The sequence below is a fragment of the Passer montanus genome, unplaced genomic scaffold, assembly GCF_014805655.1.
Source record: "Passer montanus isolate IOZ18808 unplaced genomic scaffold, ASM1480565v1 scaffold24, whole genome shotgun sequence".
NCBI lineage: Eukaryota > Metazoa > Chordata > Aves > Passeriformes > Passeridae > Passer > Passer montanus.
The window spans coordinates 5,067,078-5,090,571 of NW_024367037.1; the positions used below are offsets into that span (position 1 = coordinate 5,067,078).

The window sequence follows — 23,494 nt, forward strand, 5'->3', positions numbered from 1 at the left end:
AATTGCAGATGAAGCTGTAAACATAGTCAGTAATTAACAACATTGGAAATGAAACATAATTCTGTCCTTTTCATGCAGTGCTTGAGGACCAAAGAAAGGCATGGAAATGCAATGACCCAAACTAGTCACAACAGGTTTATATTTTGTTTGAATGACAGAAGCAGCAGTAAACAGTGTTCTTCTTCCTCAAATGTTTCCTTGGTTTTCCTCACCAAGCTTCCATCAGTGCTCCAGGCCTGACCCTGCCTACCTTGAGACTTGAAATCACTAGGTAATTAAGAGCACATTGCAAATATGAATGAGCTCTCTACAGAAAATGTGTTTTAATCAGATTTTTAAAAATCCCACCTCCTTGGGTGCTTTCCCCCTATGCTTTTCTACAAATGAATAGTTATCAGTATCATCCAGCAAACAGACAAGATCATCTATTAGTAAAATTCACAGTACTTTACCCAAATTTCTCCTGTCAGATTTTATATAGCTATACACGGAAATGTATTAAAAATATATATGCAATTGTACCATAATACACTATAGATACACACAGATTTTAAGCGGGTCATCCCGCTACCTATGGAGGACATCCCAAGCACTTCCCGCAAGCAAGGTAATGGACGCAGGTCGTTATTCCGAACCGCTGCCTGAAATCCACCAAAACCAGGCACAATACAGGAATCCTACCAGACTCTCCCGCACCCGAACTTCTCAAACATCAACTCGAGCTTGGTGGGGTTCCTTTAACCTCCTCGCTAGCTCCTCTTGTGCTCGCGGCTCCCGGCTCCACAAAGGCGGCCGCTCCGGGCCGGGCGGGCAGGCTGCGGCGCTGCGGGCGCATCGCGGGCGATCCCGCGCCCGCAGGTGCGGCGGCGCTGCGGGGAACGCGCGCGTGAGTACGTGTGGATATGCGTGTGTGCTGTGGGGAGCGGCGTGGAACACCCAGCGGCCGCCGGGAAGGGGGTGGGCAGCCCCGCCTGGGCCGGGCGCGGGCGGAGTTGCCGGGACGCACATCCCTAGCGCGGCGTGCCCATCCGCATCCCAATCCCGGGGCCGCGGAGCGGGACGGGGAATGCCCGCCCCGGTGCGGACCCAGCTCGGGCTTTACCTCCGACTGCGCCGGCGGCCTGCGCGCCTGCGCGCCAGCGCCCCCAGCGGCGGCCGCGGGAAGCGCCTGCCGCCGCCGCCGTCCCGTTCCCATTCCCATTCCCGTTCCCGGTCCCGCCGGGCTCCCGCCACCCTTCCATGCCTCATCGAGGGCGGGTCGGTGGCAGGTAGCAGCGGGGAGCGCCCTCAGCTCCTGCGGGCTCCGGACGCTGCCCGCCCGCCGGGGTGAGTTGTGTGCAGCGGCGGCCCGGCGGTCTCCCCGCTCCGGCAGTGTCCGTGTCCTCCCGGCGGGGCTGGGAGTGCCGGGAAGGGCGCCCTCCCGCCCGCGCCGCTCTTGGCGTGGGGTTTAGAGCTTCGGGGCCTCCCTGCTTCCCTTCCTTCTCTCCATTCCCCTCTCTCCCTCCTTTACTTCCCGCTTCCTTCGCCGCCACGGTCCGGGTGGGAGCCGTGTCCTTCTTCCCGAAGCCGGGCACTGCGTGCTGGCTGTTCCCGATGTGTGTGTCATCTGTCCCAGCCCATGCCCGCAGTCCTGTCCCAGGAAAGAAGGGGGAAGCTTGAAATGCTCCGGATTAGTTTTTGTTTCGTTAGTTTTTGCTCTGCGTAATCTTCTGGTGACGTTAATGTTTCCCGAGGGAAGCTGGCGGAGAACAATTGTTTCTTTCCATGCTGTAGTTTTGCTCTCGAGTTCAAAATAGGATCATTCGCCTGGGAATTTAAAGGTTGAATGTGACTCAAGTCAAGGCGCAAAATAAAGCTGGAATGTGCCCAACCCTCATATGGACGGAACAAAAATGTAAATAATTTTATGAACTCAAACAACATTTTGCAAACTTTCTGCAATTTTCCTAGAGTTTTTTTATCATCTAAAGACTGAATATGGACCCTGAAAGTGAAATAAAGAAGCAAATAAACCCCTTTTACTGCAATGTAAGTATTCACTTAAAAAGTTGTCCTAAAGCAAGTGTGAATGTTCTTTATTTTCTCTTGAGCAAGCTTGGTAAATAGCACTGGACCTGAACTTATTTTGGTGACTTTGTCATGTTTGATTTGGCTGTGTCGCTTATTAAAGTGAATAATATTATGTTTCTAAATAAAGGCATTATTTTTAAAAGTGCATGATTAAGTGTAGCTCCTGTTCAGAACAAAAAAATCCCGATTTCTCTGGTTGTTGGGTTTATTGCTGTTTTATTAAGGCATACTCGGATTTTTAGAGGAGAAGAAAATATTTGGGCTGCTGCTGTTCATTCAGGTGAATTTAAACCTAATCTGCTTCTGTTCTGAGCTGGCCCAGGCATAAACCAGCTGTGCTAGGGAAGTTTTCCAAAGGGAGCGAGGCAGGCCCTGAGCTGATCAGAGTAAGTGGTAGTGTGGCTGCAGAACTGGGGGTAACTGGCTCACCTCAGGCAGGTGCCATGGCTTGTCACAATTGTGCCGTGCCTGTGGCTCACCCTTCCTTTCCTTCCTGCGTGAGGAAGGTCTGGGATCTGTCTTCACTTGCCCACACAGAAAGTGTTATGAGATAGCTGCAGAGTTCTGGAGCATCTGAAATTCTTCCGTGATGTGGAAACTCTGGTTCATCTCACTGTGTTTCAGTGGTCTTGGAGCCTTAAAAAATTCAGTTTAAGGAGGCTGCTCTAGTTTTGTCTTTGAAGTTGTAGTACTTTTGTAGAACTTAAGCTATACTAACAATTTGATAGTGGATCTGTTTTGATATCAGTGGTATTTTATTTCTCTTGGTCTGTGTGCAATGCTAGAAATACTTCTCTTTAATCTAGATTTGCAAAATCTGGTGTTCTTCTGCATTGAACTTGCAGACTCATTTCCTTGGAACGAAACACAGGATGGTAAGATCAGTTTTTGAATGCACCTTTTGTCATATTTTACCAATTTATTTAGCAATACATTATGGGGTTTGAAATCTAGTTTTTATTGTGGTGGTGAAACATACAATTTCAGATATTTAACTAGTTTTGCAAACTTGCTGTCTTCTCTACAATGATAAAGTAGAACGTGGTTTTGTACATTAGTCCTGTCAGAAAATGTTACAACTTTATGTCTAGTAAAGACAATACATGAGAATATATGGCTGTTAATAAAGGGGAAATGGAATTACTTAAATAATAGACAATCTTCAGAGGAAAAAGGGACGTTTTCCTTTTTTTAAATTTTCATGTAATTGTTCACCTGAGATAGTCTATGCTGTTGGTATTAATCAAACTTCTATATAATGAAAGCTTGGCATTGTTGTTTTTTGACTCTTAAGTGCCTTTCTTCTTTGTTGGTTGATAACTTGGTAATTTAGGTTGAAGAAGCATTGAAAACTCATGGCATGGGTAAGTGCAAGATTTTTTGCCTCCTTCTGTGTTCTGTACCTGCATCTTTCTCCCCATCCCAATGTAGTTGTTTATGAAACAAATGACAAAAAGACTTTCTCAAGACTTGTGCTTTAAGACCTGTCTTGTGTTTTTAAATAATATAGCTACCTAATCAGTCAGTAATGTGAGCAAGAGGTATGCAAGGTTGATTAACAAGCACTAGCCAGAAGACTAAAAATCACCTACATTAAATTTTTGAGAAACCCTAAAGAATTCAAGACGTTAGAGACCTTCAAAACTTAAAATATAATTTAAAAACCTATGCTTCTTAAACCATGTAGAAATGCTGTATATACTTTGTTTTTGGAAAGGGGTTAATTTGCTTCAGCTAATTAAGATATTTTTAATACTTTTAATAGGTTTAATGCATCGTTAAACCTCCTCTGGGTCTTGATGAACTGGTCTAGTTCCAGAAGGAGTGAAGGTCTAACTACATTCACAGTTGTTCTCCTAAATTGGTTTCATGATGCACCAAAATGGTGCAGGTTTCAGGTTTCTACAGTTCACTGTTCCTAGAATTTGGTTTGAAAGTTGTTGTTCAAGTCAGACACAGTCATTGGACCTACCTGATCTGAGAATTTTTGTTTGGACTGTAATGGAAATTTAAGTGATGAAATATTTAGCAGCTGTATGCTTGCTGAAATAAATGTCCTGAAATTCCTAGATGCCCTCAAATCTTTAGAGACACTGAACTTCATTGATCTTCCTCTCTGCCTGCTTCATTGAATTGCCTGACATGAAATAAATTTGTTGTTGTTTAGTGTGAATGTTTTCTGTCCATCTTTGGAGCATGGTGCTGATGCCACCAGGGTCATGGGTTCAGTCCTTGTACAGGACTTGATGATCCTTTGGGTCCCTTCCAACTCAGAACAGTCTGCGAATCTCTGAAAAAATCTCTTAGCACGCTCAAAACTTAACTTAAACATAGTTTAGTTTTCTCATGTTAACAGAAGCTCAGAGTTTATTAAAAGTAGTTATTTTAGTCAGTTAGTTATTTTACCAACTTATTTTATATACTAACAATTTTATTTCCTCTTCTGTGTGATTATTTTGTTTTCTTCTTTGTTGTTGTTCTTGTTGTTTTTTCAGTCAAAGCAGAAAGTTGCTTACGAAGGAAATTGAAAACACCTGTAAAACTTCCTGATTTTGGTAAGAATGTTTAGCATCTGCCCCCAGACCTTCCTCCCCCACTGCCAAAAGAAAAAGGGAAGAAATAAAAAATCCTGAGGTACAATATTACAAGTGATGTCCAGATCTTAGCAGATTATTGGGAATTCATTTCTGTTCATTGTACTTTCAGTCTGCAGTAATATTTTGTAATAATACTTACTTTTTGCAATTCAAATGCTTTAAAATGAGTGGAAATAAGATTGGGAGAGGTAATGTTTCATGATAACTGACTTAATTTGTGATGTGGGACCATGTATGAACAGGGACTTAACTCAGTGATCCCTGTAGGTCTCTTCCAACTCAAAATCATCTTTGAATCTGTAAAAAAAAAATCTCTTAGCACATTCCAAACTAAACATTTTTTAGTTTTCTCATATCAGCAAAAGCTCAAAGAGTTTTTTCTAAAGTAGTCACTTATTTTACCAAATTGTTCTTTCAATTGAATTAACAATTTTATTTCTACTTCTTTTAGATTTTTACTTTTGTTTTTTTTTCTTTTCTTTTTTTTTTCTTGTTAAAACAGAAAGTTGTTTAGGGAAGACAGTGAAAACAACTGCAATACTTCCTGATTTTGGTAAGAATGTTTAATGACTCTCCCCACACCTTCCTGAAAAAAAAAAAAGGGGGAAGGAATAAAAAATTTTGAGGTTCAACATTACAAGGGATGTCTAGATCTTAGCAGGTCATTAGAAATTCATTTCTTATCATTGTACTTTCAATCTGCAGTAATATTTTGTAATAATACTTAATTTTTGCAATCAAATGCTTTAAAAAGAGTGGAAATAAAATTGGGGGAATAATATTGCATAATAACTGACTTAATTTGTGATGTGGGACCATGTATGAGCAGGATTTACTTGTATGTGAATTTCTTACAGTGCCACTTGAGCCAGAGAAGTTTCATGTACAGACATTGGAAGACCAGCTCAATACATGTAAAGATTCAGAACCTGCACTTGGTGAGGGCTTTTAATACTGTAATTGTTTGGTTTTGTGGTATTTGCCTTTAAAGAGTACAGATCAGTTTTTTTAAATGTAAAATTAGGTAATGTGTTACAAGATCTTTTTATGGTTGTACTGAGTACCCAATAGAATGGTATGGAAGTGATAGATTGTAGTGACAAAATCATTGGATTTGGCCTGGAACACATTTGGTTAGATATCTCATGTTGACAATATTCTCTAGACACAGTCTAAAGTGATATGATAGGAATGAACTTTAACTTAAAATATCAGTGTGGCTTTTGCAATTTAACTACCCATCCAGTGGAGGGGAGATAGGAGTTGGCAGAAAAAACAACTAGGGATATATATTAAAATACATTCTCTTCTAATTAGTGGAAAAGATAATTGTTGCTATAATTTTTTACATTTTTTGGGTTTTTTTTTAATTGTTAAGTCCTATGTGCTAAGCATAAGACATTCTAAAACCATCAGTTTTATACCTTTGGAGTTCAAAAAGTCTAGACACCCAAAAGATGAAATATCTGATGGTTCTAAAAATCTTCATTGATGTATTGGATGTGGAGTAGTAATCTTTTCCTTATATGTCAGGGTTTAAGATCGGTTCTTTTGCAACCAGCTCTGATGATTTGTTCCAGCAAACATAAAATTTCCTAAGTTGTTTGGTTTGGTTTTTTTTTTTCAATACAGGACTTAATTACATAATAGAATACCGAACAAAAGACAATGTTCCTTTTCTCTATGAATGTCAACTCTGTTACTGTAAAACAGGACTAAGTAACATGTTCATGCATATTTGTGGTTCCAAGCACAGACTGGCATACTTGGTAAGTTCTTTTGTTCGTTCATTTGTTTGTTTTTAATGTAATGACTAAAGGGGAGAATTTGTTAGTCATATTTTGATTTTTTAAAAAATCAAATGTAAGGTTTTACGTAAGCTTCTGTGAAAGTCTTGGTGTTGCAAGATTGTGAAGCTGTGATGACTAGACTTTACATTCTTCTCATCAGTAATGTGTATGTGTGTTCATTGCTTGACACTGTGTTTAGTTTATTCTGTTTTGGTCAACTGGTAATGGAATCTATAGCTAAAATGGACTAGAAATAGATGTTTGACTGATTTTTGTATAATGTAAAAGAACACTATCAATGAAGAAACTATTCCATCTTTCAGATGCTTTAAAAGGAATGTATTTATAAACGAACATGATACCTATTAGATATTGTGATACATATTCGATTATTAAATACTGTGACTTGGAGTCAGTGGGGGGAAAACCCAACTCCTATTCTGTTTTGAGGCTGGACAAGACATGTCTGTTCTGTTGCTTGTTTTATGACAAAGCTCTTGAGGTTCCTGTCACCTCACAAACATTCAAACACATTATCATTTTCCGTATGTTTAGAGAAATGAGGCTCTCCAGCCTTTGAATGTTTACTTGAGTATATTGGCTTAGGATGGGCTTTCACAAAACTGAGAAAGCAATATTCTGAAAAGTATTTTGATACTCCCCATAAAAGTCTCTCAAAATTGGTATTATGTTGATCACATCTTAAAGTCATAGACAGCTGAGTTCACATAGTATTTTGGGGCAGCTTTAGGCCTAATGTTGGCTGTGCTACTATGAATCTGCAGATTCATAGCAGTGATGTCTTTCATAAACACCATGCTGTTTCTGGTCATTCATTCAGATGTACATGCTGAGTTTTGATGTTCTCAGCTACTGCATTTCTTGCTTACTTGGAACTGTTTTCCTGCAGTTCTGAATCTTACACTTGTTAACTGCATCTCTGCTAAATTCTTAAATACTGTAAAAATGTAATAATTCATGAAGGATAACTTTTAAGTTGTGCACCTGAGCTGGATTACCCTAGGTAGCAGAAGGGTCAGAGGACTAAATGACTGGAATTTGCTCTGCTGAAGAAGGAGCCTGGGGGTATTGGTGGATAAAAAGCTCAAGATAAGTAGTGAAGGAAGTGATTGTTCCCCTGTTCTTGATCCTTGCTAGGCTCTATCCAGGGTACTGTGTTCAGTTTTGTGCTATTGCAGAAAGGAGGCTATTTATGAAATTGAGCCAGTCCAGTGGAGAGCTGCCAAGATAGTCAGGGGCTGAAGCACACTTGTACTATGAGGAGAAGTTGAGATAATTGGGTTTCTTCTGGCTGGAGAATAAAAAATGTCAGAGGGATCTAACAGTAGCCCTGCAGTACCTCAGAAGGGGTTATTAAGAAGGCAGAACCAGACCCTTTTTGGAGCTTCTTGGCAGGAACATAAATTCAAGCAGGGGATTTTCCTACATGACATTAAGCTTTTTGCTGTGAGGGCAGTCAAGCATTGGAGCAAATTGTCCAGAGAAAGGGGGAAATCTCTCTCCCCAGAGGTTTTTAGACCCAAGCAGGCAAAGCCCAATGCAACCAATTTGGCATTCAGTGTCAACCCTGTTTTGAGCTGAAGATTTGGCTTCAATTCCCTAAATTATTCTGTGCATAATTATTTTAATAAGTTCTGCTGTGTGTATGTAGAAGTTGATTTATGTCCCATGATTATTAACTGTGCTAGATCTGGAAGTTGTGTGACTTAAGGATTTGCATTTATTTTCTAGAGACAACATTATCCAGAGATAGCAAAATCTGATGAAGTTAAGGGTAAAGGCTCTGAACTAAACAGAAGAGTTAGGCAGATTGGATTAACAATTGAGAAGAAAGAAGGAAGAAAACAAATACAGGTACATTTTTCTTAAGAATTCCAGAAGCTTTATATTTAATAAAGAAAAAATGTAATTTCCATTATGGTGGGCAGATTTGCTTTGGAAGGTGGGAAAATGTTGCTTTTTAAACCTTTTTTACAGGTGCTTTCTGTCATTTTACTAATTCTTCTGGGATTATTCTGGATAAAATTTCTCTGAGTGCACAAACAACACAAAATGTATAGACTAATATTTAATCAATTCTCAGGTCTACGTGTGGGTAAAATAAGTTGGCTTTTTGTTGCTAGGAAACTGCCTTTATAACTTTTCTGAGTAGTTTCTGCTTTGTAAGCAGCTTGTGGCAATTCTTAGGGAAGCCAGGTAAAATGTCTCATAGTACAGATGGAAGTGTGGGAATTTGCAGGTTGACACGAGATAATCAGCAGTGCTGTGGCATCACAGAAGCGCCATAAACTTAAATTCTTAGGGAGCTGCACCCTTAGAAACATATTCATGTGGATCAATCTTCATATTGCATTCTGTTGATACTTACTTACACTGCAGTAGTATTTATTATACCTTTATGTGGACAGGATATTGGTGAAGTTTCTTCTTGAGGTGCACCTTACCACCAGCTGGTTTATGACAAGCTTATTGAGGTGCTCGCTGGTCTTCGTGGTACACCTTACATTTGTTTTCTCCATCAACTTCCATTTCTGTCAGCATCCTGCTTGTTAAGCAGTGTTTCCGACAGGATCCCTAGCTAATGTGCATTTGGAAGGATGTCTCCTTCCAAAGAGGAGCTCCCAAGGTTCTTATGTTAAAGCTGGCGGTGTCCTGCCCTTCTGAAAAAAGACTTGTGTTTCTTTCTGTGTGATACTATCACACTTAGGTTCAAGGATTGGAGCCTTCTCTGATCCTACCCTTTTCTTATAAACAACAAGTATGGGAGTATTGGAAGATCAAGTCAAGAGTGAATGCTGTAGAAGGGAGCGATTTCAGATTACCAAATCCATTCTGTCTGTCCTTCATTTTTAACCTCTGCTTAAAAAGAAAAGTAACTGATTGTTGGTAGCAACATTTTCATTTGACTTACTTGAATTTCTTCTTGACTTGAGATTGTTTGTTTTACTTGAGATTTATGTTCATGGATATGGAAATATTTACTTCCGTCTGTATTTTTTAGACCTTTTTGTTTTTCTGGGTAGTTTATTACATCCATAGCAATCCATTCTTGATGTAAGGAACTTTTAAACAAAGTGTGGGTAAGATGGTTTAATTTTACTGCTGTATCTTCTGAAACCAGCTGTTTACTTTTCTTTTTTTTTTTTCCTAAGCTCTAGAAGAAATTTATTTGTGGTAAATAAATGTCCAGGGAACTAACTTATTGACTTTTTGAATATCCATTAAGGGGTTTACACACACGTGTTTTACACTACTGGTCATAAATTCCTAAAAAAAAAAAAAATTAATGATGATGAAATATCTATGAAATAATTTTATCCACAAAATAACTAACATAAATTGGTTTTATTTTTAGGTTGTAATAGGTGTTCCAACAAGGAAAAGAAAATGGCAAGAATGTAAGTGTTCTCAGAGGGGTGCAAATTGTCCATTACTAATTTGGTCCTCCTTTGATATAAATCAGACCAGGGTAGTCTCTGCAGTGCCAGATACTCACCAGCATTTTGGTGAGCTGGACAAAAGGAGCAGGCTGGGGCTCTATGCTAGTAGTTAATTTGCAGTACAGAAATCCACACAGAATTCTTAAAGCACAGTTATAGCTCTTATCTCTGAAAAAAAAATCTATTTTACTTGCCATTGATACTCAAAAAATTGTAGGAATGTGGTATCTGTGAGAGTTCCCCACTCAGTTTAATGTTTTAAAACTCATTGTAGTACAGTGTTGTCCAGGTGGACAGACACTGAGGAAATGGCTAAACTTTGCTATGATTTGCATTGCCTGAAAAATAAAGGTTTTTAATGTACTTAATTTTAATGTATATTAGGATGTAGCTGGTACCTTAAAATAGCTCAGTAGAGGTAATGAGATCATCTAAATTAGCAGTGTTGTACTCTGAAGAGAAAAAATAGCCATTTTAAATCTAAAAAAGTGGTCTGAAATAAGTTGAGTCCTATTCAAATTAGATTTCTTGATTGTAACCTGTTGGTTAATGTGTCTTATTTTGCATGTGACTTTGTAGCATTCTACTACATTTATAGTATTTACTTAATTTAAGAAATGCAAGCATGTAATTATCACCAGGCTACAAAATACTTTAAACTTTGTTGCTGATTTGTAGTTCGTATTTAATATGGTGTCACATTGTAATGCTTATAAAATTATTCTTGGTGTTTGTAAGTACTATTTCACAGAAACAGAGCTAGATGAAGTTGAAGTGTAGCAGTAGAACCACCCTCTGTCAAGATAATATCCATTGTGCTACATTTCAAACATATTTGTTTAGATCTCAGGGCAGAGGACAGCCCTTCAAAAGCTAAAGTTCAGCATGTGGATGTGCCCCTTATTAATGCAGAAAAAACAGATAATGAAGATGGGAAACTGACAGACCCTATGCAAGGTAAGAAGAAAAGATATTTCTTTTATTGTTTTTTTTTTAAACTTTCACTACTGCATGAGTTATTTAGTACTACATGTGCTGTTCATAGCTTCCACTGCTGAGTTATAAAGGTGAATTTGCACAGTTGTGTGGATGGCCTTGGGGTCTGTGGCAAAGGAAGGAATAATCCCAGTGTTTGTGAAGAAAACATTGTACTTCTACTGTTTTTTTATGTTCAGTTTTTATTTGACTTCTTCATAAGATACCTTACTTCCACCTTTAGGTTTTATTGATACTGTCTTTAGAAGTATTCTTTGCTTAGAATATATAAAATTTTAATAAAATTAAATTAATAAAATTATAACACTGGAAAAACATTACTTAATACACTTTTTTATTTTTTAGATGAAAATAATGTTCAGGAGGAGAATGAAGAAAGGCAGAAAGAACAGGCAAAATCAGATGAAGAAGTTGAACCTAATAATGCTATTGAAAGTAGCAAAGACAACAACTCAGAATGGTAAAAGAAAAAATCACCACCTTCAAACCCATTTATATTAACTTAAAGGAAAATATTGTGCATGACAATTGTCTGTATTGGTTTTTTATAGTAAAATCCATGTCTTCTGAAATTGTGCTCAGCTGTAAACTTCTGTAATTGACAGAAAACCTGGTGTATGTAAAGTGACCTTAGACTTTGCTCTGGATGCAGCTGGCTTCTGTATTTAACTATTATCCTTAAGGTATAGTTGCTACGTGCTGCTCAAAATGTTCCAAAAGTATGTCTCCTCATAGTTTAAAACTGCCTCTATTACAGGTTCGTGTCAGATAGTTAAAGTGGTCTGCAAACTGATTTTGGAAGGGAAAGACCATCAGTAATAGTTGAAATGTTTGGGGTTTCTCCTTTCCAAATGATTTCGTGGAGGAACATTAAGTGTTTCAAAGGAGCAGCTGTGTTCTAAAATAGTGAAACTGTGCTTGCTGCTTGTGAACAACTTATGAGTAACAGAGTTGTGAGCTGAGTAACTGTCAGCCTTTGTGTGAGGAGGACATCTCCAGCATTGGTCATCCTTGTGCAGCACCAGGAGCCACAGCAGGGCACTCAGTAAGGGATATACAGGCATCAACCCAGACACAGGGCTTTTGTTCCAATGATTTAGTTATTTAGTTTTTTCTTACTTAGTTTTTTCTTTTTTCTTAAGTTTTTCTTTTTCTTAGTTTTCCTTGGAATGTCTTCTAACTTTAAACCAGTAAAATCTCTCCCAGACATGGAGGGCTAACACCTTTTGCTTGTTTATTGTTAAAGGAGAAATGTTCATATTCCTGAAGTACATTTTTTCAGAATTGCCTCCCTGTGGAGCAACCATTATGGAAAACAATGAGTTGAAACCAGATTCAAGTCCAGGTTTATGAATTTTTGTGTTTACTTACTGGATTTCAAATAACTAACAGTTCTGAATCGGAACCAGTTTGTGAAAACATGAAGAATAGGAAATTAATAAAAGCTCAGCTATCCACATCTGGAGATGCTGAGGTATATTTCTACCTGGTACTGGTCTTCATTGTGCAGTCTTGTACTTATTAAATTTTAAGAACAGCTTCCTTTGGAATATCACTTAATGTTTCTCTATCTGGAGATGCTGAGGTCTGTTTCTGCCTGGTACTGATCTTCATTCTTCTACAAGACTGGTGCAGTCTTGTACTTTTAAATTTTTTAAATTTTAAGAACAGCTTCCTTTGGAATATCACTTAATGTTTCTCTTTTAATCTGGCTCAGGTGGATTCTGGGTGACTATTAGCAGCCAGGTGTTTCAGTGAGAGACCGACTTGGAAGTTAGTTACTAAATTAGGGCTTCAGCTTGTTCCTTTACTATTTATTTATTTTTATGAGACTACTGAAAAGATATAAACTCAATATATAGTGTCTTAAAAAAACTAAGATCAGATCCTCATTGACAGCTTGTTTCCACTTAAAGATTCTGCAGTGTCTGTCTGAGAATTTCTATGACTCCTCATTTCTTTGTAGTTAGGTTTCCGAACAAACAGTCATCTGAAGATGTAAATTATTTTATCATCATCTGCTTTTACTAAACTTTTGATTCCTAAAAAGCAATTCAAGGCAGAAGAGGGCTTAGGTTTGGCAGTCATATTATTTTGGTTAATTTAAGAAACACCCAGCCACTCTCAACCGTGGTTCCTGGGCTTGCAAAGGGATGGAATAAATCTGTAGCAGTTGTAAGGGCAGAACAGCACAAATATGGCACAGGAATGTTTAGCCATATGGGCATTTTATGCCCATTATTTGTGTGACTGCATTGTAAAACACTAATTTTTAATAGCTGAATTTTTTAAAGGCAAGTTTGTGAAGTGCTGAGAAAAATCCAGCTGTAATTAGGAGCCTTGTCTCACTGCAATGTGTACAAAAATCTTACAGCTATTACCACCAAAGTCAAGCTTTTTTATTAACTCTGGGTTTTAGAGCTTACATGCTAGATAATCACTCTAAAACAAACCCAAACTGCATAAATAATTTTAATGATGATCTGGGATGACTGGAATTTCTCTGAGGAAATAATATGTGACCTTTCTTTCAGAGTGTGTCAGAACTACTGTAGTAGTAGTGTGTCAGGAATTTAAACTGATTACTGGCTGGCTGCACATTTTTGCTGGATCAGGCAACTGAATGTTTTATTTATTCATTTTAAGGTGTGAGACCAATGAACAATTAGAGGAAGAAAACAAGGAAGCTCAGGTGAATATTTTTCTGTTAATGGGTTACTCCAGCTTCCACATAGTTGGGGGAATAATTAATGTATGATTGGCAGTAGTGTTTGCTTACTTAAATTAATATTCATAATAAATTATCTGCAGAGTTACTAAGGCAAAGCTATGAACAACAAGTTTTTTACTACTTTGTTAAGAGAATCTATGTACACATTTCATAACAGCACAAACTATTTGAATTTTAGAGTAAATATAATTATTGTTTACTTGTATTTACTGCATTACATTGTATTTACTGTATTACATTTGCTGCATGTAATAGACCTAAGGACCTCTTTATGTTACACAGCAAGAATTTACAGCAGATCCTGAAGAATTCACTAGTCAAGAAGAACTGTTGGGTTATTTGGTGAGTGTTAAATTTTACCTTGCAAAATAATTTTTGTGAAAAAAAAAACCTAAAAAAAGAAATCACTGGTTTGCTAAGTCTAAAATGTAGCAAGTAATGCAAGACAGAATGTAGGCAGTCTGGTTATCTAACAGATTACCGTTTTGCCAGAAGGCAGGATTCAGAATAAAATGAATGTCACTGAATTTATAATGTGCCTATTAATTTTTAAGTTTCTGGACATTGTTTTTGCCAAAATGATGGTTTACTGTCAGAGAAATTACTTGCATTGAAAATTCTTTTTTTTTTCAACTCTATCTTAACTTCAGTCCTTAACTACATGTTTAGGTAATATGAAGTTTTTAAACTTTATTTCTCCTTTATTTCTATAACTGGTCTATCATTTTGAATAAGGAATTTGGAAAGATGCAATTCAGCAATGGAAAGAAGCAGAATGAAGACAAATATCAGAGATACATAGAAAGGAAAGAAGGGATTTTTAAGAAATAAAATGCAAGTTGTGTATTTAAAACTTGGCTCCCCCACCACTCTGGCCCAGAGTGCCATAACTGCAAAATCTGCCTCTTGAAAGTAAGTGTCAGAACACTGGAGTCCTGTTCAGTTGTTGAAAATGTGCATTATGTAACATGCACAGCAGTGACACAATCAGTAACACTGGAAAACTGGCAGTTTCCAGTTGTTAGATTATCAACAACAGTTGTGATCTTGCGTGCAGAAATGGTGTTTTCCATAAAAGCACTGAAAAACTTTATGGAAATCTTTACTGATCGTTGCTTGACTGATCCACTGTGTGGTAATTTAGGCACTATTGACTATCATAAAATGGTTTTGTCCTCTTTTTTAATAGGGAATTATTAGGTATAGTGATTACATCTTGTTAATAAAACTTGAGTTTGTTTTGAGGCATTTTCTTTCTTAGCATGATTGTCCTCTGAGGAAAAAAGAGGACTGTTGGGAGTGTGATTGGAGCAATGTTCTGTTTTGGAAGGTGTGAAAATCATTTGTTTTTGCATCTACAGTAATTTTTTTCAAAAGCTGCATTGTGTTTCTGTTGTGGGATTCAAAGGTTTCTTACATGGTGAAAAGTAATTTCACAGGTATCTTTTTTGCACTTGCTGTTTGTATTCTGTAAAGCTGTCCAATAATGTCCATACTATATTTTTTTATTACCTCCTAGCAAAGATATCCCTGCCACAATATACTCTCTTTTTCCAGCTAGCTTTTGACAAGATCTTCTTACATATAACTTGTGCAAACCAGGAGACAGAAATACTGTTAGTGGTAAAAATGCAATACAGTCCCTGTTATGCTGTCTCATACAAACTTAATGCTAAGTTTCTATTACTTATTTTCCATTGTCTGGTGTGTTTAAAGGTGTTTGTTTCTAATCCAGAAGACTTTGAACTGCTAGAACACACCTGGAGTTCTTTGCATTGTCCCCAAGAAAGTGTTTTCAGCAGAATTTCTTGGTGTAGACAAGAGGATGACACTTGTAGCCCTCTCTGTGAGTGCTGTTGGTGCTAGAACTTGCTTCCCTAGTGCAGCTTCACAGCTTCAAGACTAATTTTTCCTCAGACTTTTAGGGGAAAAAAAGGTTAATGTAAGGCAAGGCAGCATGTACTTTTAAATTCAGTAGCATTATGGCTTTTTGCTACATTTTAGAGAAATGGTTATGACTATATTGCCTCAGGGAAGGTTCACATTCATTTGTATGCAGGCATCTTGGCAAGAGATCAAAATACTTAAGGAAAAGGATTATCTTCTGTATATTTCCAGGCATATTTTTGTGTTATTCCTTTTCAAATTATTGTGTTGGGTAGCTGCATCTTCCTTCTCCTAGGTTTCTCTTTTGTTATGGCTTTTTGCTACATTCTAGAGAAATGGTTATGACTACATTGCCTCAGGGAAGGTGTTCACATTCATTTGTATGCAGGCATCTTGGCAAGAGATCAAAATACTTAAGGAAAAGGATTATCTTCTGTATATTTCCAGGCATATTTTTCTGTTATTCCTTTTCAAATAATTGTGTTGGGTAGCTGCATCTTCCTTCTCCTAGGTTTCTCTTTTATTCTATCTTCCTCCCCCGCCACTTATGGGATTAAAAATAAAAACTGTATTTGCTTTGTAATTCCATCCAAGTCTGACAGAAGGGTAGAGATGCAGAGAAAACGAGGTTCCTGCAGGTTTGTTTATAAATTTTGATACTTCAGTTTTTCTGAGGAAAAATGTTTTAGGGTGTGTTGTTTTGTTTCTTTTTTTTTTTTTTCCTAGCAAAGTTTTGAGATACTGAATGAAGATGATGCTTCATTTATCTTGAAAGTTACACAGACTCTCACAAATGCACTGGTGGAATATCGTCAGCAGGCTGCATCAAGCAAAGTAATGTGGATTTTGTTTTGACTTGTTTTACAAACCTGTAGATTCCCATGATTGTGCATTTTTATTATTATAGATGATACAATAAAACAAAAAATGCTGTGGAGACTATTGTTAAGTTTTGCTCATTAAATACATAAATTTTGGTAGTGATGATAGGGTAAAATTTTAAATTTTCTGTTGACGAGTCTTAATTTCTGTTCAACTGTGGTTGCTTATTTTTTATTGTTGATAGAAACTAAAAATCATCTTGTCACTTATTGCCAATGCTTTTCCTTACATCTAAGTTTTTCTGCTACTTTTGCCCATTTTTAATTCTGACTTAAGCTTTTCTCCTCTCTACTGACTTGCATAACACTCCTGTTCTCTATCCCATTTCTGTTCCCAGGCTTCACTTTATTCACCATGTAATCATGCATCAGTGACATGAATTTCTTTTCTTATACAACTTCTGGTCCTAGTCTTTGGACTGTTCTTTCTGAGATCTCATTCTTCCATTATTAGAAATCCAGGTTTTCCCCTCTCTACTATTACTCATGACTGACTTATCTTTACATAGGCAGTACATATGGAGGTGTTTAGAGTACTTTTCTGAGGCTTGCTGACATGTTACAAAACAATCAAGTTCTAACTGAAATAACTTCTAACCTACAAGGTGTGTAAGACCAAAATGTTTTCCTGCATTAGGCCTTGTTAGTATTCTAAACTGTGATCTTTCTACTGATAATTTTTTAGCTAAATCTTCTATTTTGAGTGTAAAATGCATCCTTTTTAGGTCTGACAAGTTGAGAACTAGGCTCAATGGGTATGACTTCACTGTCTAATATAGAGCCAATAATTTTCAGACATAGAGAGATATAATGGGCAGTGTATACAGTGAAGTTATTAGCCCTATGATTTGCAAAGAAATAGGTGATTTTTCAGATTTGGTAGTAGAAATACTGGTCTTTTGTTTGGTTTGTGATCATTAAAAATATAGTAGTTCATTGTTTCGAGAGGTTGTCCTGACGAGATTTTAAACTTTTTTTTTTTTTTTTAAACTCATAGGACCACTTAGGTGCTGGATATAATGGAGAAGCAGAACTAGAATATTCCACAGAACAGCCTGGCCCAACTTCAGCAGATATTAATGACTCTGACACTGGTAATGTTGGCTTTGTAGTCTTTAATGTGCTTTAATCTTAACATTGAACATTGCATAAATGATAGTAAGCCTTTCTTCCTGCTTTTCTAAAAGCAGTGCTTAAGAGCAGACTAAAGCCAGAGTCAAGTAGCTTGAATGAATAGTTTTGGGGTTTTTTCCCCATCCTCTACTAATATTAGAAAGAGGAGACTATTAAAGCACATTTATCCTACTTAATTGTAGGATTTGGGGAGAAATTGATTTAGTACAGCTCTGACTTTTCTGTGTTCAAAGGCAACTGTTTCTAAGGAGACTTTCAAAGTTTCTTTGGCTTCTTTTTTTTTTCCCCAATATTTTTTCCCCTTCTTGATGGAGGAGATGTTTCCTGCAGGTTTAGTCAAATCAAGATGTTAGTAGAAAGTTATGTGGCAGAGGATGGATCTTGTCTTGGTGAATGCCCCAAGTGTGAGGATATGAGGCTTGACTCTTATTTTGTTTAGAAGGTTGATTTATTATGTTATATATTATATTAAAATACTACATTAAACCTATACTAAAAGAACAGAGAGAGAAGAAGATCAGAAGGTTACAAAGACAAGAATAGAATAGAACAGAATGTACAACAAAATCCTGTGACTGCTCACAGCTTTGGCACAGGTGGCTGTGATTGTTTACTAATTAAAAACAATCTACATGAATTAATGAAAGATGTACTTGTTGCATTCCACAGCAATTGTTTATATTTATTTATAAAATATATAAAATTATTATATTTATATATAAACAATAACACAGTTATTGTTTATATTTCTTTCCTGAGGCTCTCAGCTCCACAGGACAGGAAAAATCTTAGCAGAGGATTTTTCATAAAATATCATGGCTACAGATGGATAATTCTCTTTAATACCTGAATACTTCAGCTACTTGGGCTCAGTATTTCTGATTTTTTTTTTCAAAGAGTCCTGGATTTCTTGGAGGTAATTTTCTTCTGATAGAAACAAATGGCTGTTTTTCTTAAACCTAGGAAGTACAATACTATGCTTGGAAAGCCAAGATACCCAGAATACTAGTGAAGCTATTTTGTATGATTTATTTTTTCTGTACTGTGTCAATTTTCTAGTTTTTCAAAACCTTTATTTTTACAATGGTAATGCCAAAAATTGCAGTGACTTTGAATATTTGAGATTTGAGACTTTTATTCTGTTTTTGTGAGTGTAATGGAAATAGCTTTCACCTACCTCCCCACCCTTGTTTCTCCAGGATTTTCTGTGGCTGGAAAGCATTCCTGACTCTTGGTGGTTTGAAAATGCAGCAAAGTCAGGTGTCATCAGTACCAGCAATGCTTCTGTGCCAGACTGGAAATGCTTGTTTTGAAAAGCCTATTTAGAGAAATAGGATTCTGAAGAGCCTTCAATACTTTTCTTATTGAAAAACAGTATTTCCCTTCCTTAGGCTATTCAAGCAGCCAGTCAGCTAATCAGTTCCTACCAGCCAATGAAGATGAACCCCAGAACTTTTCAACTGGCTCTTTGGAAACAGCATATGAGAACAACATCACGACTGAATTTTTGAACAGTGTAAGAAACATGAATGCTGAGGAAGTTACTGATACCCTACACAAAATAGTAGCATCAAATCCAGCTTTCAGAGGTAATTTGCATACCCATGTACACATATATAAACATATACATAACATCATTTATTAGCTCTGTGAAATATTAAGGATTTATATGGGTCAAAGAACTTTGAGGTATTAAGGAGGGTTGAAGACATTTCTTTTCCCCCCCACCTCTCACTTTTTCAGGATCCAGTTTAGGAATGGTAGTTCAGGATAGCTGCTTTCCCATACAGGCATTAGTAATTGCTCTTTTTTTTTTTTTTTAATTATTCTCTCATTTTTGCATAGTAACATTTGCATGGCGAGAGCCAGTAAATTAAAACCAAATATATTGTTTTTAGAAAATTAGAATCTTCTCTGAGCTGTAAGTGGAGAAATGCTAGTTTTGAATACCAACAGTGAAGAATTTTTTATTTACCAGTTCCTGCAAGAAGTGTATTTGCACAGTAACATAGAAATGATAATGAATCAGAGACAAGTAGTCTCCCTTTTGCTTACAACTTTCTAATAAGTGTCAGCTATTAAACTTTCCCACGTCTTCAGTCAACTACTGCTCTCTCTTCAGAAGCTTCCTGTGTATGTTTCTAAGCTTCTCAGAGTGTGTAACCTCATGAAGGTTAAAAAAAAACACTAAAGAGGAGTACATTGTAGGAAAGCTTGCAGTTTCCAGGCACATCCCGATTGTTCTCTGTTAAGGCATTTTTGTTTTAATAAGGAAAGATCCAAAACTCATCTCAGCATCTGAATGTTTCACTATAACGTGTATTTTTAAATTAATTTTATCATAAAATTGCTTGTTGATTGTTTTTTGATTTTGTTTGTTTGTTTGCCTTTAACTAAGGAATTGATATACCGAGTGTTGTAAGGATCCTGACTGAAAGTGGAACTCTGAGGGGACCAAGCAATGGCAGCATACAGTGACATGGTACTTAACAGAAATAATGTAGCAATGTTTACCTTCTGTAAGTTTGTTGTTTTACTTCACTTGACCTCAGTGGAGTTATTTTGTTATGTTTAACTTTTGCACAGTGTTTTTTAAATTAAATTAATAACTTGGTTTTGATATTCTTGTTATTTATTTTTCCATTTAGCTGAAAGTTCTGTATTGTGGAAAAGTTGTAAAGCTCATGTTCATTCTTTCTGTGTTAAAACAGGTAACTTGCTTTCTTCAGTATTATTAAATACTGTACATTGACAGTCTGAACTTTTCTTACTGTTGGTTCTTTTACAAAGAATTCTCAGCAGAATGAACTACTGCACTCAGCAGTACAAACTCATCCTACAAGATATACTTGGAAGTTATTCCCTGTGGCTACTGGGACTAAGTAAAAAGCCTTTGTAATCAAAAAACATTTCTAATATAAGGGTTATGAACAGGTCTCCACATTTTTTTCTGTGTAAGATTAAAAGTAATACTAAAAAGTCAGCCATGTCAGTCTCATGCTGGGATGAGAAGTGCCTGGGTTATAGCTGATTTAGGGAGCATAGAAGCTCAGCAAAGTTAGTGTGTTTTGCAAATTTAGAGATATTTCCCAATAGGAAATATAAGCAGGCTCTGGCTAAGAGGCACTGATGTAGTGGCAAAAGTATCTTTTGTATTTTATCCTGCCAGCATGAAAATGAAATGAAAGCTGGCTTACACTGTCCTTCAGGCTCTTTTAAAATGAACTTTTTTCCAACTGAAGTAGTACTGGTCTTGACTGAATGTACATGCCTATATATTAATGACTCCTACTTTTGTAGGAAGGTGAAAAATGTTTTGAATGGTTATAAATTAATTTGCTTGGGAAAAAATATTTTTTAAAAAATGAATTTGTACGATTAAAATTCACTTCCTGCTTGTGATGCTGGGTAGCATTCAGTGGTTCTAATTAAAGCTCTTCAGCTTTGCAGCCAAATACTGGTATAATTTAGACATGCTGCGGCCAGATGGCAAATGAACTTTTTAGTGTTAACTTACACTTTTTTTTGAGATCTGGAGGGAATTTGAGAATCTTCATCCTGTGATGGTTTCACATCTTCATACCATGGAGTGCAAGATGCGGTAAAACTAAGGTAACAAAGAAAGCAGCAACAAAATTTATGAGTTTTATTATATGAACAGATCCAGGAAGGAAAACAGTTCACAGAGAAATTAAAACACTGTGTTTTAAAGAAACTCTGAGGAATTTCTGGGTTGCATCTAAATCTGTTCTTATCAGAGGCAGAGATGGAACCAGAGTTCTTACAGTTCATTTGGTCTGTATAGGAACAGTGTTAATGCCTGCTAAATGAAGGTGAACTTAATAAGTAAAAATTCTGAATTCTGAAAATAAAAATAAAAACATCTTTTTCCTGTTTGTTTTCAATGTGCAGAACAATCTTTGTATTAAAATAACAAAATCAGATTATTCAGCTGTTGTAAATGGCCATCTCTGAGACAGCTTGTTTTTCTTCTTACTGTGGAATCATTCCAAGTGGAAATGAAGTTAAAATAAAGTTGAAATAACCTGGATGTGAGGTGGATTTTTTTTTCGCTTGGGTGCAGGAGGAGAATGCTAAAAAAGGAGAGACCTCTAGATCTGTAGTACACTGACATAAAATGGTTGAATGGTGTGCTGCACTGTGCTGCTGTACCTCTCAAAGACAGCTGAGAAACCTGAACTGGGCAAGAGTCAGCAAGTGTATGCTTCTGGAAATGTTTTCAAAGAACACAGTCCAACGTAGTCCGTTCAGCTGTACAATTATTTTTATTTTTTTTCCTTTCTTAGCTGGTGCAAATAGAGGCTGAAGAAGCATTGTATTATTTTGTTCTTGTATCTGCCTCTGTTTCATGATGGCTGGGTGTATTCTTATACTAATGGAAAACTGTATATTTGTTCCAAAATAGATTTTAATGTTTTAGTTGTGCCAGTACTGCAAAGTAAGAAAGAAAAATACATTATCTTTACTGATAATATTTAAACAGTGCTGTTGGCTGTATTATACATTTTTGGTTCCTCACAATAACAGCAAGGCAGACTTCTGAGGTAACTGGAGAATTAATAAAAGTTAAGCAATAACAAAAATTAAACCAAGAGAAAATTAATTGTCTGTAAAGCTTCATCTAGGTTTAACATATTTTACTGAGACCAGAGAGCTTAGAGGAAATGATGTTTAACAAAAAGCTGCAGAACTCCTACTCCTCACAGACAGCAGAAAGGGGAAGGGAGAAGGGTGTTCACAGGTTAATTGGCAAGAAATGAAAAGTTTAGAGTGTGCAGCTGCAGAGTTACTGTCTCGTGTGAAGTGAGACATTGTTGTAGACAGGTGTAGAAACATGCTCCTCATTTGTTGCTTCCTCTATCTCCCAGGGTTTTTTCCCACTCTCTTTCTGATGTGGGAATTCAATACCCCTTTGGAGCAGCAAGCTTTATCTGGGTACGCATGTACAAAAGCCTGCAGCATGCCTTGTGGTTTATATGTGGAATAATAACCTCATCTGTGTGAAATAATAACAATAACCTCAAATGCCAATGCTGAATCTGCAGTGCCTTCACTGGAAGAATCACAGAACCAAATAGGTTGGAAAAGACCTCAGATCAAGCCTAACCCATGACCCAACACCATCATGTCTACCGAACTGTGGCACTCCTGTCTTTCCATAAATACCTGCAGGGATGGTGACTCCATCACCTTCCTGGGCACTCCACTCCAATGTTCAATCCTTTTCAGTAGAGAAATTCCTCCCGATGTCCAACCTAAGCTACCCCTGACACATCTTAAGACTGTGTCCTCTCATCCTGTGGCTGATTGCCTGGGAGAAGATGCCGACCCACACCCGGCTGCCTAAGCCACCCCTGACACATCTTTAAGACTGTGTCCTCCCATCCTGTGGCTGATTGCCTGGGAGAAGATGCCGACCCACACCCGGCTAACACTCTCGGTGGTGCAGAGAGTGATACGGCTCCCCCTGAGCCTCCTTTTCTCCGGGTTAAATAACCCCAGCTCCCTCAGCCGCTCCTCACGGGACTCGTGCTTCTCTGGGTGCTGGTTATTATCAAGGTGTTATTAATATTAATTATTAATGTGTTCTTCTTGTCTGCTGAGGTGCCCGAGCAGCCACACCTCAGGGGCAGGGAGTGCATCCTCACAGAACCGCAGGTAAACCAAGGGGGAAGGGACCCACAGAAATCGGGGAGTTCGGCTCCTGGCCGGGTATATCCTGCACAGGATGCCCCAAGAGTCACCATGTGCTTGAGAGCCTTGTACGAACACTCCTTGAGCGCTGGGCTGCTGCTCCAGTGCGTGCAGAGCCTCTTCCCTACCTCCAACCCAACCCTCCCCTGGCACAACGTCACGCCATTCCCTCGGTCCTGTCCGCCGGCCCCCACAGAGAAGAGATCAGCGCCTGCCCCTCCTCCTCCCCTCT

General features: G+C 37.6%; 2 protein-coding genes across 7 annotated transcripts in view; one reads left to right on the top strand and one right to left on the bottom strand.

Annotated features, from left to right (window-relative positions):
- Positions 1 to 1,377, bottom strand: part of MSANTD3 (Myb/SANT DNA binding domain containing 3) — a 16,342-nt gene extending 14,965 nt beyond the window's left edge. Inside the window, exon 1 of one of the 2 annotated variants that reach the window (XM_039711043.1) lies at positions 1,244 to 1,377. The gene's annotated coding sequence lies outside the window, so the exon portion shown is untranslated. Of the gene's footprint in view, positions 1 to 681; positions 838 to 1,243 lie in introns of those variants that run through there. The other variant, XM_039711042.1, reaches the window with a different exon arrangement.
- On the top strand, positions 838 to 21,598 carry LOC120502981. 5 transcript variants are annotated; one of them, XM_039711039.1, is made up of 18 exons: positions 838 to 858; positions 1,951 to 2,028; positions 2,877 to 2,945; positions 3,404 to 3,434; positions 4,566 to 4,625; positions 5,170 to 5,220; positions 5,525 to 5,605; positions 6,300 to 6,436; positions 8,210 to 8,332; positions 9,834 to 9,876; positions 10,762 to 10,875; positions 11,260 to 11,374; positions 13,561 to 13,606; positions 13,928 to 13,987; positions 16,259 to 16,366; positions 17,411 to 17,507; positions 18,939 to 19,136; positions 19,946 to 21,598. In XM_039711039.1, the coding sequence occupies exons 2-18, from the start codon at positions 1,978 to 1,980 to the stop codon at positions 20,023 to 20,025; spliced, it is 1,464 nt and encodes a 487-aa protein (XP_039566973.1). In that variant the 5' UTR covers positions 838 to 858; positions 1,951 to 1,977; the 3' UTR covers positions 20,026 to 21,598. The 5 variants fall into 5 exon arrangements, with proteins under 5 accessions (XP_039566973.1, XP_039566972.1, XP_039566971.1 ...); XM_039711038.1 differs by lacking the exon at positions 838 to 858 and adding an exon at positions 874 to 890; XM_039711037.1 differs by lacking the exon at positions 838 to 858 and adding an exon at positions 1,194 to 1,326.
- Positions 21,599 to 23,494: the final 1,896 nt, after the last annotated feature.